Below are 15,464 nucleotides of genomic sequence, written 5' to 3' on the forward strand. Positions count from 1 at the left end.
AAAGAAAGGAAGGAAGGAAGGAAGGAAGGGAGGGAGGAAACCTATGTATGGGATAATACTCTGAAGACATAAATACCCTTCATTTGATGGTTTTGCCATTTCTTAATGATCCTTGTCTGAATCAGCTAATGCACTGAGGGTTAAAGAAAGGGAATGCCTAAGTCTGTCACTTCTTCCAAATTTATTAGCTGTTACTGTTATTCTTCTGTAGAGAAGAGCTCACCATTGGAAAGATGGTAGCAGGAGGAGGAGGAGGAGCAGGATATTCCAGGTGAGGCGGAAAAAGAAAGCAGTGGCACAGCCCATAGGAAGGAAAGCCCAGGTGTGAGGAGAGGAGTGGTAGGGCCAGAAGTCAGTCCAGATTGTACAGAGGAGAAGAAATGGAACTAGGTGACAAAAAGATTTGATAGAAAAGACTGAGAGGACAGGATGCCACTGCTATGTTCAAACTAGGAAGATTTCCTAAGCCCATATCTGAGCCCAAATCTACACTCAGCCTCCTACAGCCATCTCTCAAGACCTCACGTGTTCTGATTGCCTACTGAGTAGTGTATTTAAGACGTTGTTACTCAAGGTGTGGTCCATGGCCTGGCAACATTGGCATCACCTGGAAGCTCATCAAAAATGAAAAACCTAAGGGGCCCTCCCTGTTGAGTCAGAATCTGCTTTTACCAAAATCACCAGATGCTGGTCAGTCTTTTAAAGTGGGAGAAGCACTGCTTTAAGCAACTGTGGTCCAATTCTCACTTTGGCAGACCATGTGCTCCCAGTAAAAATAGTCTTCCCCTGAGGATTTTCCATGACTTCTATTCACTTTTCCATGAAACTTCAGGAGATTTTGCTGCTCAGCTTTATCCTGCCCTCATCTAGAGAGGCAATGTAGCAGGACATTGAAGAGCAGTGCCTTCAAAGTCAGACTCACCTAAGTTTGAATCCCTTCTGTGCTATTCACCACCTGTGGGACCTTCTGTAAACATTATCACATTATGAAATCACTTCTCTAAGTCTTGATGAATCCCTAACTCTTGGGGTCAAGTTAAAGGCCAAATGAAATAATGCATATAGAGTAACCCTCATTAAGTGCTCAATGAATTAGCTTGAAAATAAGAGGTATTCTTGGCAAAAGTCTCTGTGGGCCAAGAGCCAGATCCCACCTTACAAGACTATGTGAGGGCAGCAAGGAAAGGAATGTGGACTTCCCCCTGTCATTTTCCAAACAGAGTTGCCTTTAATCATTTTTGGTCCAAGAGGGCATTTTGTGTCCAAAGCAAATTCGGGAGCTGATTGCATCTGCTGATCATTCCTCTGTGAAAAGAAACAAGTCTTTCAAGGTATTGAGGCAAATTAAGCACATCGTTAACATCAAGGCAGTGCTCAAAATAGCTATGCTTTTCAAGTACTTGCTAATACTTTATTATATCTTACGATGTCCACAATAACCCAGTGGAAAGATGGATTATTAGCAATCTAATCACTGATTAAAGGAGAGGAAAACACTCCTAGGCAGGGAAGATGATTGGGATGGGGTTCATTTTACCTGGAGACAAATAAGTTAGACATGACCATTCCCCTCCTCCATACATGAAAAGAACTTTATTATTGTTGAGAATACTCATCAGACATCTACAGGGGCCAAAAAAAGAGGAAGTACACTTAAGAAGTGTAACTGGTTGATAATCACGGAGACAGTTTCCTGAGCTACTCATTGGAGCTGAGAATGAAAACCTGGGAGAGTCCATTTGTTTGTGCCTGCGTTCAGCCTAGGCACTACCTTACTCAAAGCCAAGTCATCGAGCAAGAGAGTTCACATTTCCAGAGCTAGGACCCAGATCCCCAGACAAGATTAGGGAGAGAATTCTAGGACTGGGGGACATCTTGCCAAAGAGGAGTTGGTGAACAACACTTAGTATAATACCTGTTTATGAACAGTCTTCATTGAATTTCAACAGTCATCATCTCCTTAGACCCTGCTTCTCCACCTCCAAATACAAGGACTGCTTATGGGAGAGAGGAGGAGGTAGGAATGAGCTCTTCTATCCTAGGTTTCTGGAAACAGCATCTTTCCTGGGTCAGTGGAAAGGACACCAGAGAATTTCAGTCCAAGATCTGCCTCTGACTCATGAGTGCCTTGGTTTCCTCCTCCATAAAATTAGCCTAATGGACTGAAAGATGTCTCAGTCTCCCTCTGGCTTTGATTGTCTAATCTTGACTACCATGGTAGCTAGGAAAAGATGTAAAGACCCTGTCCCAAGAGCTCTTCAAAATAGGAATAGTCACGCTTCTGTCGTGGATTTCCTGGGCCCTCGGTGAAGGTTTAAGCGACAGGCTTCTTTCCTGTTTGAAGTGCTCTGCTTTTGACATCCGCTGTCTGAAATTAGGAAACCAGAAAGCATTCAAGTGTTAGAGAGAAAAGAGGCCTTCGTTGACCCCCATATAAATTAGGTCCTCCTCTCTGATATTACTTCTCTAGCTGTGCTATTCAAAGTGTGCTCTGTGGGCCATGAGTATCAGTATTACTCGAAAGCTGCCAGAAATACAGAATGTTGGCCGGGTGCAGTGGCTCACGCTTATAATCCCAGTAGTTTGGGAGGCCCAGAGGGGGAGATCACCTGAGTTCAAGACCAGTCTGGTCAACATAGCGAAACCCTGTCTCTACTGAAAATACAAAAATTAGCCGGGGGTGGTGGTAGGCCCCTTCAGTCCCAGCTACTGGGGAGGCTGAGCCAGGGGAATTGCTTGAACCCAGGAGATGGAGGCTACAGTGAGCCGAGATTGCGCCACTGCACTCCAGCCTGGGTGACATCTCAAAAAGAAAGAAAGAAATACAGAATGTCAAACTCTCCCCAAATCTGCAGAATCAGAATTTGCATTTTAAGGAGACTCCCAGGTGATTCGTATGCACGTTGAAGTTCCAACAGCATTACCTTAAAGCACCATGATTCTTTTCCTCCATAGCTCTTGCCACAACCTGCAATTCTAATTACACATTTATTTATATTTTTTAAATGGCTGCCTTAATGACTAAAGCATAAAATCCATAGGATGTCTTTTAATGACTAACGTAGTTCCTACCACAGACCAGGTGCTCATCCAAGGTGTGCTGCATGAATGATTCTCTAGGACTTCCTGAACTGCTAGCAGCCTCTGCAATGATGGCTCTACCAGGTTTGCTATTCTAGCCTTTCTCACTGTCCCTGTATATGTCCCTGGGCAGCTGATGAATTTGATGATTGTGGTAAGACATTTCAATGCATATATTTTTCTTAGTGCATTTGCATATCACACTAATCAATGGTCACGCTTGGCAGTAAGTTGTTTATTAAATTTTAAAATGTTATGTGTTGTCTCACAAGAGCAACATAAAGGGGAATTTTGTGATGTAAGTTTTCCTGCAAACTGCATGCATAACTGAAAGACTACAAAAACTTACAGCTTTATTAGGTTAAAAGCTTTCAACTAAGGCAACAAAGTCATAGACTATTACAGTAGGAAGGGCCTTCCAGGACAAGTTTGCCTCCCTTCCCTTGAGAAGCTGGGGCCCAAATGTTTAAACTGACTTCCCCCATCTCCAGATTGGTGCTGTGCCAGAGCTTTGCCTTCAGGAGACCTCCTTGACTCACTACCATCCTCTTGCACTAGAGAAGAGATCCATGCATAAGAAAACAAGCTTTCAGCGGAAGGCAAAGGACAGAGCTCCCAGGGAAATGTTACAATAGTAGGGGAACTCCAGATGGTCCTAGTGTTCATAGAGAACACTAAGAAAATAAGCTGTGGGCAGCTGCTAATTTCTTGCTTTGGTAGAGGTTAGGAAGTTGGTTTTTTCACATACACATGCTCACACCTCTCTAGGTCTTTATTAATATTTTAATTCAATGCAATACAGGAGATTCCAACCTGGGCAGGTCAAAAGATGAATAAGATACTTTATTCCTTCTCGGCAGAATGTTGTATGGATGTCTTCATGGCTGGGGAGAAAGGGGAGGGAGAATAAGGGTGCGAAAGTCAGTCTCTGAAGAATTTATTAGGGGGAAAGAACTGTGCCTCTCTGCTTCTGTTAACTCCTTGTTGAGAGCCCTTGAACTAGAACCTCCCTTAAATCACCTTCAATCCCCAGCCCAAGATTCTCTCCTTCGAAAGACAATCTGTTTCTCTCAACCTCTTATTTGTGTAAATATTTACGTATATATTTGTTTGTTGCAGAATAAATAATACATAATCTAATGTAAATGTTTAAATGTATAATATGCATTTGTATGTATGTATACTACATGTATATACATATTTGTATATTTAAATATAAACTTGTAATAAATCCATAAGGGTGGGGACCCAATTTAATTATGGTGTCCTCGCAATGCTTAGCGTATAAACACACAACTAATTCAGAATTTCCAACCACAGGACAGATAGAGATGTACCTTCCCAAGTATGTTTACAACATACGTTCACAGATGAATCGAACATGGAAAAAAAAAACCACATATACTTTTATAATATACTTGATTATTCTCATATTGACCAAAAGGAAAAAGAAAAAGAAAAAAAAACCCCAAACATGTGGAGAGGGGAAAAGCACCAGATTGGGAGTTGAGTCCCAGCTCTAGCCAAGTGATAGCTCACACCTGAAATCCCAGCACTTTGGGAGGCCGAGGCAGGTGGATCACAAGGTCAGGAGTTTGAGACCAGCCTCACCAATATGGTGAAACCCTATGTCTGCTAAAAATACAAAACTTAGCTGGGCATGGTGGCGGATGCCTATAGTCCCAGCTACTCTGGAGACTGAGGCAGGAAAATCACCTGAAGCTGGGAGGTGGCAGTTGCAGTGAGCCAAGATAGTGCCACTGCACTCCAGTCTGGCAACAGAGCAAGACTCCTTTTATAAATTAGCTGAATGTAGTGGTGTGCACCTGTACTCCCAGCTACTCAGGAAGCTGAGGCGAGAGGATCGCTTGAGCTCAGGAGGATGAAGCTGCAGTGACCCATGTTCATGCCACTGCACTCCAGCATGGGTGACAGAGTAAAACTTTGTCTGAAAAAAAAAAAAAAAAATAGAGTCCCAGCTCTGGTCCCTGATCTTCTATAAATTAACTTTGTGGCCCTGGGCAAGTCGTTTTATCTCACTCAACCCCATGTCTCTTGCCTGTGAAACAAGGACAGTATTGCATCTTGCATTTCTAGTAGTCAGACTGTCAAACAAGTGAACAGAAAGCCCATTGGAAACCACATCAGTGAATTATTTTTTAAAATTTAAGAGGCAGGCAGAGGGTAAATGGTAAATTGCACAGTACTCTAAGGACAACAAAATGAAAAAGAAAAAAAAAGTTGTTTCAACTGAATGGCACACCTCATGTTGCTTTTTTCTTTCTTCTCTTCCAGGACTCCATTCCCAACTCACCTGACAACATCCCCCTCAGAGGAGGTAAGATCTTGGAATTCGGTGTAAATGAGTAGTAAGTCATCTAAATGAATGCCATAAAGTGTGAAACCTGATTATCAACCAGAAACAACTCTATGACATGGCCCAACAGTAAAGTGTGTAGGGATGGAGGCAAGGGCGGCTCAGGACTGAGGTGATGCACCTGAATTCATCTTAGTAGCTCCTGAACTCATCCCCACAAGTCTCCTACCAGCCCTTGACACTCCCACTAATGAAAATTCTACCTCTGACGTAGGCAGGACTGCAAGGCAGTGTTTTGTTAAAAGCTTGAAACCTGAAATCAGATAACTGGGGTAATGAATCTTGGCTTGACTTCCCACCTGGGAGCCTCAACTCCTCATCTATTTAATGGGAATAATAATACTCACCTCATCAAGGTATTGGAGAAGCCATTCAGATCTCATCTGTAAATTGCTTGCCATGGCAACCAGCACATAGTAATCATTAAATAACTAATAATAACTAAAATGCATAATGAAGTCAAGGACTTGTGAAAACAGACTTCCTCCTCACTCCTATATTTCCAGTCATTGAAGTCACTAATTAACACGTCGTCTCTACTAGCCTCAGAGGGATGATATGCTGAGTTCAGTTAACATCAATGATGAGAAATTTTCAGATGACCTGATTAATGTTTTTATTGCTCAGAGAAGGAAAAGGAAGACCCAGAGAGGGAAAGTGAAGCATCTTGTCCAAGGTCATACAAAACCAAGCCTAGAACCCAGATGTCCTCATCTCTAATACAGTGTCTTTTCCACCCAAGAACACCAACCCCCATCTCAGTCCTATAACCTTTAGAACCTAGATGGCAAACACAGCTGGATAACCAGAAAGCTCAGAGCAAAAAGTAAGGAAGTGAGCTGATGTAGACACGAGGGTAAGGGCACAAGAGTGTCCTTGAGTCCAGAGGACACAGATGAGTGGACACAGCTCCTCACACTCACAGCATCACACTTGGAGCGTCCTTCAAGTTTCCCTTGGCCATGCCTTTCCTGTGGTTTATCACCCAGAGACTTCAAAAGTAGGGGCAAAAGTCCCCAAAATACAAGAATTCTGGATCTTTCAAGGCAGACTAATAATCACAGCCTTGTCAACAATCTCTCATTTTGGCTGGAATGACTTAGCATGTGACCTCAATTCCAATCATGTCTATGCAGACAGTCACATTAAGATTAAAAGGAGCATGGTAGAATGCAGGGGTAGGCAGACTTTTTCTACAAAGGGCCAGATAGTAAACGTTTAGGCTTTGGGGGCCACTATGTCTCTGTTGCAATTTGTCAGCTCTGCTGTTGTAGTGCGGAGCCCGCCTGAGTACATGCAAATAAGTAGCCACAGCTGCATTTCCATAAAACCATATTTATCAAATGAGGTGGTGGGCTGGATTTGGCTTATGAATTGGAGGAGTCACTGCAGGCTTTGGAGTCAGATGTTTCAGTTAAATACGTAATGCATGTTCACACGGAGCTTTGGAAAAACCAAAAGACTCTGAGTGAACATAACTTGCCCCTCCCCACTCCCACTGTTCCACCACCACCTCCACCCAGACTTTCCAAGAAAGATGGAAACTTTTCGTTTTTTGACAGGGAGAAGGGATTTTTAACACAAACACGGTCTCAGTGACTTGGATAGTCTTGATTAGGTAATAGGAACTTAGCCATTCTGGATCTCAGTTTCCTCACCTAAAGAGCACTTCAATGCAAAGTTGCCAAGCGCAGGGGCTCTAACTAATATTCTGGTCCCATAATAAAGTTGATAAAGTTTTCATCAGTCCAAAGTGGAGTACAAAAAAATAAGGACACAGTAGCCTCCTTTTCACAGGGCCAACTATATCTAATGTAAGAGGCACTCTTCCTCTGAGATGGTCCTTCAGTTTTGTGTGTCAAAATGTCCTTTCTTTTACAACATGAAGTTGATATAGACAGGAGTTAAGTTGGCTTGCTTTTTGCCAGAGTGATTTTGTTTTGTTTGAATGATCACAATAGGCAAAATAAAAAGCTGTCCACTCCATATTGGCCTCTGAATTTTCATTTTGGGGACAAATTTCCTGGGTCTATAAAGTCCAAACTTTTGAGAACCATGGACTAAATTACTTATCAGATTTCTTCTTATCTGGACCGTGAATGGGAATATCAGAACACAAAGTAATCAAAACCAACTTCAGTTTACAATTTAATGTTTCCACAACCAGATTTTTTAAAATGCCAGTAATATTAGGTTGGTGCAAAAGACATTGCAGCTTTTGCCATTATGTTCAATGGCAAAAACTATGATAACTGTTGCACCAACTCAATAATCCCCACTGGGACCGTGAAACTTTTGTTAAAGACCTTCCCACACTTCCTTTGGGTTCATTCTCACCTCAACCCTGTGAGCAAGCCACAGCAATGTGGGGAAGAGTCTTCCCATTTTGCAGATGAGGAGCTGAGGCCCAAAGAAGCCAGGTGATTTGCCCTAGGTTATACAAGGAGGGAATGGCCAAGTGAGAATCCAGGGCTCCTCCCTCTTCTCCCTGCATGACGGGCTTCCACCATGAGATGCCAGTGACCTGCTGGAGGTGGTACCTGACTTTCTCTTGCTTTTAATGCAAGTCGACATCCCTTTAACTCAGCAATCTGCAGACACTGCAGTAGGGTGAGGTAGAAAAAAATATTCCTGGGCTCCAGAACTCCACACCAACAAGTCTTTTCTCCTCTCTGAGTCTCATCTGTGATATAACAGCAACGTACTAAATGCCCTGGAGGAGTCTCTCCAGCTTTGACGCTTTATGAGACTATAATTATGTTTTATTTATTTATTTATTTATTTTTTATTATTATACTTTAAGTTCTAGGGTACATGTGCATAACGTGCAGGTTTGTTACATATGTATACTTGTGCCATGTTGGTGTGCTGCACCCATCAACTCGTCAGCACCCATCAACTCATCATTTACATCAGGTATAACTCCCAATGCAATCCCTCCCCCCTCCCCCCTCCCCATGATAGGCCCCGGTGTGTGATGTTCCTTGTCCAATATGCAAAAATAGAAGAAAAAAAGCCTAACAAAAATCTCAAGGAAATCTGAAGCCACAGCTTCCTTCCCCAACGAACCCAGCTTAAACATGCACAGAAGCAGTAAATTGTCCCTTTTGAAAAAAGCCATTGCAAGACATTCCAGGCAGAGGGGAAGCATCTTCCAGGTACTCTTGGGAGGAAGCTTCAGGGACAGCATGTGGTTTGTCACTAGACAGGAAAAGGGCAGAAGCCAGACACCTTCTAGGGAGCCAAAAATCTTCCACCGTCAGCAGAAAATCAGCAGTGGCTCAGAGCCTGGTATGTAGAGCTATGTGCACACGCTAAAGAGAAACACAAGATACACTTCTCTACAGAGGAACCACTGAAAACCAAGTCCTTTTTGGTAATGAAAGGATTTCTAAGTCCTGTCACAAGCTTCCCATTCCTGGCCAGGATAGCCCCCAGCCAACTACCACCTCACAGGCAGTAAACCAGGAAAAGCGCCTGGGAGGAGAACCTTTCCCCACACCCTCTCCTTTCTGGATTTTAGTTTTCTCACCCAGAAGACAGAGTTAATAATGACTCTTGCATGAAGCCACCATGAGGATGAAATGGAACAGCAAATGTGACCCTCATCTGATACCTAGTTGAACCTATGTCCTTTGGGCATAGGATCTACTCTATTCTTTCATATGCAGATAAAATGTTCCCATCTCATTTCACAAATGGCATGGAACCAAGGAGAATGGTGTAAAGAGAGTGAAGCTCATCTTTCTCCTCATCACTCCTTGTTTCACTTTTCTGCTTCCACCAAATTTTGAATCTCATGTCTGCACGTGGTTTGTGGCTTATTTGCCCAAATCAGAGAAGACAGCCACCTTTGCCTTGATTTCACAAGTTTGAATAGTAAACCACATTTATGAATAGCGACATCTACAGAAGGATTTGGGGTATGCAGAGAAGCTGGTAGGACAGTGTAGCACATCCCAGTGCAGCCCAGCAGATGACGCAGAATTGAATATTAGGTCCCTCTGTTCTTGCAAGGCCTCAGCTATTACTGTCACTGGGAATTTCTCAAGGCCCAGCTCTCCTCCCTGTGATTCAGCCCTCCGACACCTGAGCTGACTCACTCTTCTTCCTATCTGTTTTAATGTCCTTCTCCCATTTCCCCTCCACTTTCCACTTCCCTCACAAACTCTGCAGAAATTCAAATTGTACTGACTTTAATTTGCAGAATGATTCTGGTCCTTTGGTCTCACCTCTGGGCCTTCTCAACATACCCTGGCCCTTTTTATAATAAATCATCCCACCAAATGATAGCTCTTACCTGCACTAGAAGAATTATGTGGGCAGTGTTCTTTCTTATACTCCCTCGTTGCATCCATATAAGGCCATGGCAGAGTGAGAATAATGAACATTGACAGGTATCACTATGTGCCAAGAATTGGCTGAGTACTTAGTAATTCACTCATGCAGTTCTCACAATAAGCCCCCAGGAATCATAATTAGCCCCATTTTGTAGGTAAAGAAACTGGAGCACAGAGAGGCTTGTTGCCTTGCCTAAAATTTCAGAGCTGGTAAGGAGGGGCAAGATCTCAAATCCAGCGTATCCACCTTGTAGCCCTTACACTTAGCTGGAATTGTATTGTAGACCATCTGAGAAAACTCACTAATGAGCATCCTTGCAGTGCCCCTACCTGCTGGTCCAGTCTAGGGACCCTTCCAGGGCTCTTTCAGCTCTATCACTTCCTCAGCACCTGCTGCCCCCAGCTCTGGCTTTCATGTCTCAGAAGTGTACTCTCTGTTACCAAGCTCAGGGTCACAGAGGGCCACTTGTGGGGGGGCCACACGCATGGGTTTGAATGAGGTGAAGTGCTGAGAGGAAACATGGTCCATGGCGAGGGTTCTAGAGGCTGAATTTCAAAGCTCTGGCTTTGCAGCTGAAGGGTCATGTGCCTTGGGACAGTTCCTTCCCCACTGCCTACCAGTTAAAACAGATTTGCCTTTCCTACAAATGTAATGTAGCCTCCAATACCCAGAGGTTCCTGGAGGAAGTTGGAACAGTGGATAGACCTCGTGTGGGTCCTGACAACTCCACCCTCACCTGAATTCAGTCTCCAGCCAAAGTTGGGGTACCAAATGCAGAGGACCGGCCAGGAATTTGGAATGCTGACATTCGAGTCTTGGGACTTGAAGCAATTCACTTTCCCTCTCAGGGCCTTGGGTTTCCTGTTTTGTAAAATATCAGAAGTGAGGGAAACAAGCCAGATGTCCTAACCCTGAGATGGATTTTGCTTTGATTATAGCGTTCCATGAATCAAACAAATATCTTAGGATACTTTGACTACCTTAACATTCTAACATTTGCAATTTTATAAGGTGTAGCAGGCTACCCTCCTTCCCCCTCCCCTTGCTAAAAAGAAAATGGCATTAAAGAAGATGAAGTGAGGTTGGTTCTCTAATTTTACCAAATGAACCCACCCCAAAGAAACAATAAAAGCTGTGCCTTGAAGGCGGTGACACTAAACCAAGAATAGGTCCTCACCAAGACCCAACTATCCCTCATGTCCCATGGTCACAATGCAGACAACAGCAGCCCTAGCGGAACACCACACTGGAAGCAGTCAAGAGGCAACATGCACTTTGGGAGGCCAAGGCAGGTGGATCACGAAGTCAAGAGATCGAGACCATTCTGGCCAACATGGTGAAACCCCATCTTTCACAAAAATACAAAAATTAGCTGGGCATGGTGGCTCACGCCTGTAGTCCCAGCTACTCAGGAGGCTGAGGCAGGAGAATCGCTTGAACCCTGGAATCGGAGGTTGACGTGAGCCGAGATCACGCCGCTGCACTCCAGCCTGGCAACAGAGTGAGACTCTGTTTCTTCCTGACAGCTCCTTCCCCTAGAAAGACAAAAACTAGCAAGCAGAAACATTTCTGGATCTAGAATGCCCAGTTCATCTCTCTCTCTCTCTCTCTCTCTCTCTTTCTTCACAGCAAGAGAGAGTGCTCCAGCTCAGAGGGAAAACTACTTTTCAGATAAGTCACAGGTTTCAAAAGCCTATTTGCTTCTCCATTTACTTTACACTCACTCAAAATCTACTCTTGAACTCACTTTTTCTTAAAGCAGAGCTAACAGGAATCAGAAATCTCTCACGAAAAGAAAAGAGAAGGAAGGAGTGAAGGAAGGGAGGGAGGAAAGAAGGAAGGAAGGAAGGAAGGAAGGAAGGAAGGAAGGAAGGAGGGAAGGAAGGAAGGAAGGAAGGAACTAGACAATGAGCCACTCAAAATAAAGTGGAATGGGATCCTGGAAAAGCCTTCAGAGTTCTAAAGCCATCTACCCCTAATCCCCACACCCCTGCGACCAAGAGAAGAGAAGAGAGAGAAGAAGAGAGGAGGTGCAGGGGAGGGGAGAGAGCAAGAATAAAGAAAAGGAAAAAAAGAAATCACTGAGTTACATGTGAAAATTTATACTTGAATTTAGCACATATAAATCACAAGTCTTTGAATCCAGAGGAAATTTCAGAGTTCCTCACAATTCAGATAGCACTTTGGAGAAGGAGGGAGAAAAGGAAGAAAAGAAGGAGGGAGTGAAGGAAGTGAGGGAGGGAGGAAAGAAAGGAGAGGAATGGAAGGAGGGAGAGAGGGAGGGAAGAAGGGAGGGAGAAAGGGAAAGGGAGAGAAAGCAGGCCCATTCCTTGAAATGTTTTTGTTACGTATTTCATTCAAACTATCTAGACACAACATGTGTTGGCTTAAGTTTCTACATTTCAAGCAGCACAAACCATGGACTAGGGCATAGGACTCAACCATTGTTTGGTATACTTTGGGTAGTAGACACCAGGCTCATTTTTATGCATTATCTCATTTAATCTTCCCAACAACTCTCCATGATAATTATTTTATTATTCTCACTTTTAGGAAGAAAAAAGGACAATTCAAAGAGGCTGCATGGATTTTGCAAAGCCACACAGCTAGTAATGGCAGAGGTGGAGTTTGAACCCAAGTCTGTCTAACTTTTTTTTTTTTTTTTTCTGAGATGGAGTCTTGCTCTGTCACCCAGGCTGGAGTGCAGTGGTGCGATCTCGGCTCACTGCAAGCTCTGGCTTCCGGGTTCATGCCATTCTCCTGCCTCAGCCTACCAAGTAGCTGGGACTACAGGCATCCACCACCACGCCTGGCTAATTTTTTTTTTTTTTTTTTCTTGTATTTTTAGTAGAGACAGGGTTTCACCGTGTTAGCCAGGATGGTCTCAATCTCCTGACCTCGTGATCCACCTGCCTTGGCCTCCCAAAGTGCTGGGATTACAGGTGTGAGCCACTGCGCCCGGCCAAGTCTGTCTAACTTTGTCAACTTGATTTGAACCCAAAACTAACTTTCTAAAATTGCTGCCATACTTTTGCATTTTGAACAACTAGGGAGTGTTCCATGAATCAAACAAATATCTTAGGATACTTTGACTACCTTAACATTCTAACATTTGCAATTTTTTTTTAAGGTTATTAAAATGTTAGTGGATTTTATCCTATGTCTCCAGATTCAGCTTTCCCTTTAAATTATAGACTTTAAAGGTGCTTCTTACTTACCCACCGTAATGTCAATTCAACCTGTGTTTAGTATAAATGAATTCCAAGGAAATGCCCATAGAGTCAGATAGGTTTACTGACTGTTGCAGATACACTGAAACAAGTCAGGACTGAAAAGACCTTAACATTCCAAGGAAACTAGGTGGGGTGGAGGTGGAGGAGGGAAGGCAGGATTTAAATTATTTAAATTAATTCCAACTTGATCTTAATTTTATTTACTGATCACTTCCTATGTGCTCAGTCAGCACTAAGCATGCTCATATAGGCATTCTCCAAATCCTTTTGGAAATCAGGATCACCTAGTCATCCTTTGTTTAACAAAAGGTCCGTCCTGCAGTTTATCTCTCCATTACCAGTTGGCTTAGTGATATCAAGGAAATGGTCAAAAGCCTCAATTACTTTTGTACCAACCTAATAGTTGAAATTACCCTTGCTCAGGTTAAGGACTCACTTTGAATCTAAATTTTATCCAGAGAGGAGAGACTGTCCTCTAGATGTCACTGTTGGGACTCTCCTAGATATTCTCCCTGAAGCCACGAACAAAGAAGCCAGGGCATGGCAGATGCAGAGTCATTAGGATAATCCCTTTCCTTCTTGGAAGGATTAAAACATTTTTCAACAAATGTAAAGAGGATTCGGCACACATTCCTGGAAGCATCAGATAGCCTTAAACACTTAGGTACTTAATTGAGAAGCTCGCATCCGTCAGATAATGTCATGAGCTTCATTTTAATGAACATTTCATCTGCCAATTCACTCTGCTAAGTGGCATTGCTAAACTGTGCCACTATAACAACAAAGAAAAGAGGAGTAAGGCAGAAAGAATCTACTTTACTGAGTGTCTCTTCTAGCCACAGGCCACACTGATCACTTGATATCCACAGTCTCATTGCATCTTCATGACATCCATACATTTAGGTTGATTGTTTTAATTATCACTTAATGGATATGGCAACTGAGGCTCAGTAAGGGGAAATGACAGACCCAGAGCTAAAAGCTCTGACCAGAACTCAGGTACTCTTTTTGCGATGCATCGTGTCTTCCTTGTTCTTATATCTAAGGTGCTGTACATCTGGAAGGTACCTGGCACTCAAACCACATACCATCTGGCCAGGATGGTTGGCTTGGTTTGTTTTGCTATGGTAGAGCCGTCTTCAGCATACTTGCTTCTTTACGTGCCCATGTTGTAACTTGGCAGTGTTCAGTACATGGACCTGAAGTTATCTGCTGGCATTCTCCCACAAGATGGAACCCAGGAGCTCATTAGTACTTGTTTTCTCAGCACCTCCAGCTGTCTTGTCAGTTTTCAGTTCCAGTGTCTGTAGTGGCTGCAAACCCACTTCTTCCTGCATTTAGCCCTTCCTATTCCACAGGAAGACTGAAAGTCAGAGAAGAGTTCTGGATTAGGAGTCAGAAGCCCTGTGTTCTGAAGCCAGCTCCACCATTTACCTACTGTGGGGTCTTGGGCCAGACTCTAGTCTCTCTGGGTTCAGTCTCACCACTCCTAAAACTAAGATCTCTGTTAGCATGGCATTTAATGACCCTTTCTATCCAATGTTGTGAAATCTCAAGGTGAAAGCTAGTCTTAAGGTTGCCATAATCTTGACCTTCTAGAATATGGTCCTTTCAACTGCCTCGAGCAACCTCTCTTTCTCTCTCTCTCCTCTGTGTGAAACTGGCCAGGAGGGTTTTGTTGGCACATCTTTCTCTTCACCCTCTCAAACAAAATCACAGAAAGTCCCATGATCTTCCTAGAAGAGGCTAAAGCTTGGAAAGATGATTTACAAAGCCGATGCATCTGAAGGCTTTGGTCCTCAGGGAAGTTCACGCAGTGCTAGGGTTGTCTGAAAGATAGACTGCCCTACAGAAGGAGTAAGGAGTCCTGGTCTCTGGTCCTCTCTCTCACTAACTCTCTGGATGACCTAGGGCCAGCCTGCCATAGGGGCAACACTGAGGAGCACATGAGTTATGTGTTTACCAAGCCTGAACCAGGCGATCTCAGGGAACTTTTATTTCTCCAAACTATGCAAGTCCTTACAGAACCAGACTATTCATAACTTAGATTGTCCTCAGAGCTAAAATGTTCTGTTCTAGTACTGCAGGTGTCTGAAAACCTGAATGTGTGAAGACATAGTTTCCTACCTTGAGTAATACAACATGCCCACAAAGATAGACAGGTGCAGCTGGGACTGACTCCCCATCCCAAACCTTCCCACGCCCACCACCAGCAGATCTGGCAGAGGATGGCTGAGTCTGTATAGCCTGCTGAAATAAGCTAGGTAGGCCCTTTTAGATACCAAAAAAAAAAACTAGCCAGGCGAGGTGGTGGGCGCCTGTAGTCCCAGCTGCTCGGGAGGCTGAGGCAGGAGAATGGCATAAACCCGGGAGGCGGAGCTTGCAGTGAGCTGAGATCCGGCCACTGCACTCTAGCCTGGGCGACAGAGCGA

At 43.7% G+C, this 15,464-nt stretch overlaps 1 protein-coding gene across 2 annotated transcripts in view; it reads left to right on the forward strand.

Moving 5' to 3' along the window:
- The window catches only part of TNFSF8 (tumor necrosis factor (ligand) superfamily, member 8), a 39,644-nt gene that overhangs the window by 7,748 nt on the left and 16,432 nt on the right, over positions 1 to 15,464 (forward strand). For both annotated transcript variants that reach the window (XM_011998482.1, XM_011998481.1), the window contains exon 2: positions 5,377 to 5,419. In XM_011998482.1, coding sequence (XP_011853872.1) covers positions 5,377 to 5,419 — 43 coding nt within the window. The remainder of the gene's footprint in view (positions 1 to 5,376; positions 5,420 to 15,464) is intronic.

The sequence above is a fragment of the Mandrillus leucophaeus genome, unplaced genomic scaffold, assembly GCF_000951045.1.
Source record: "Mandrillus leucophaeus isolate KB7577 unplaced genomic scaffold, Mleu.le_1.0 Scaffold572, whole genome shotgun sequence".
Taxonomy (NCBI): Eukaryota; Metazoa; Chordata; class Mammalia; order Primates; family Cercopithecidae; genus Mandrillus; species Mandrillus leucophaeus.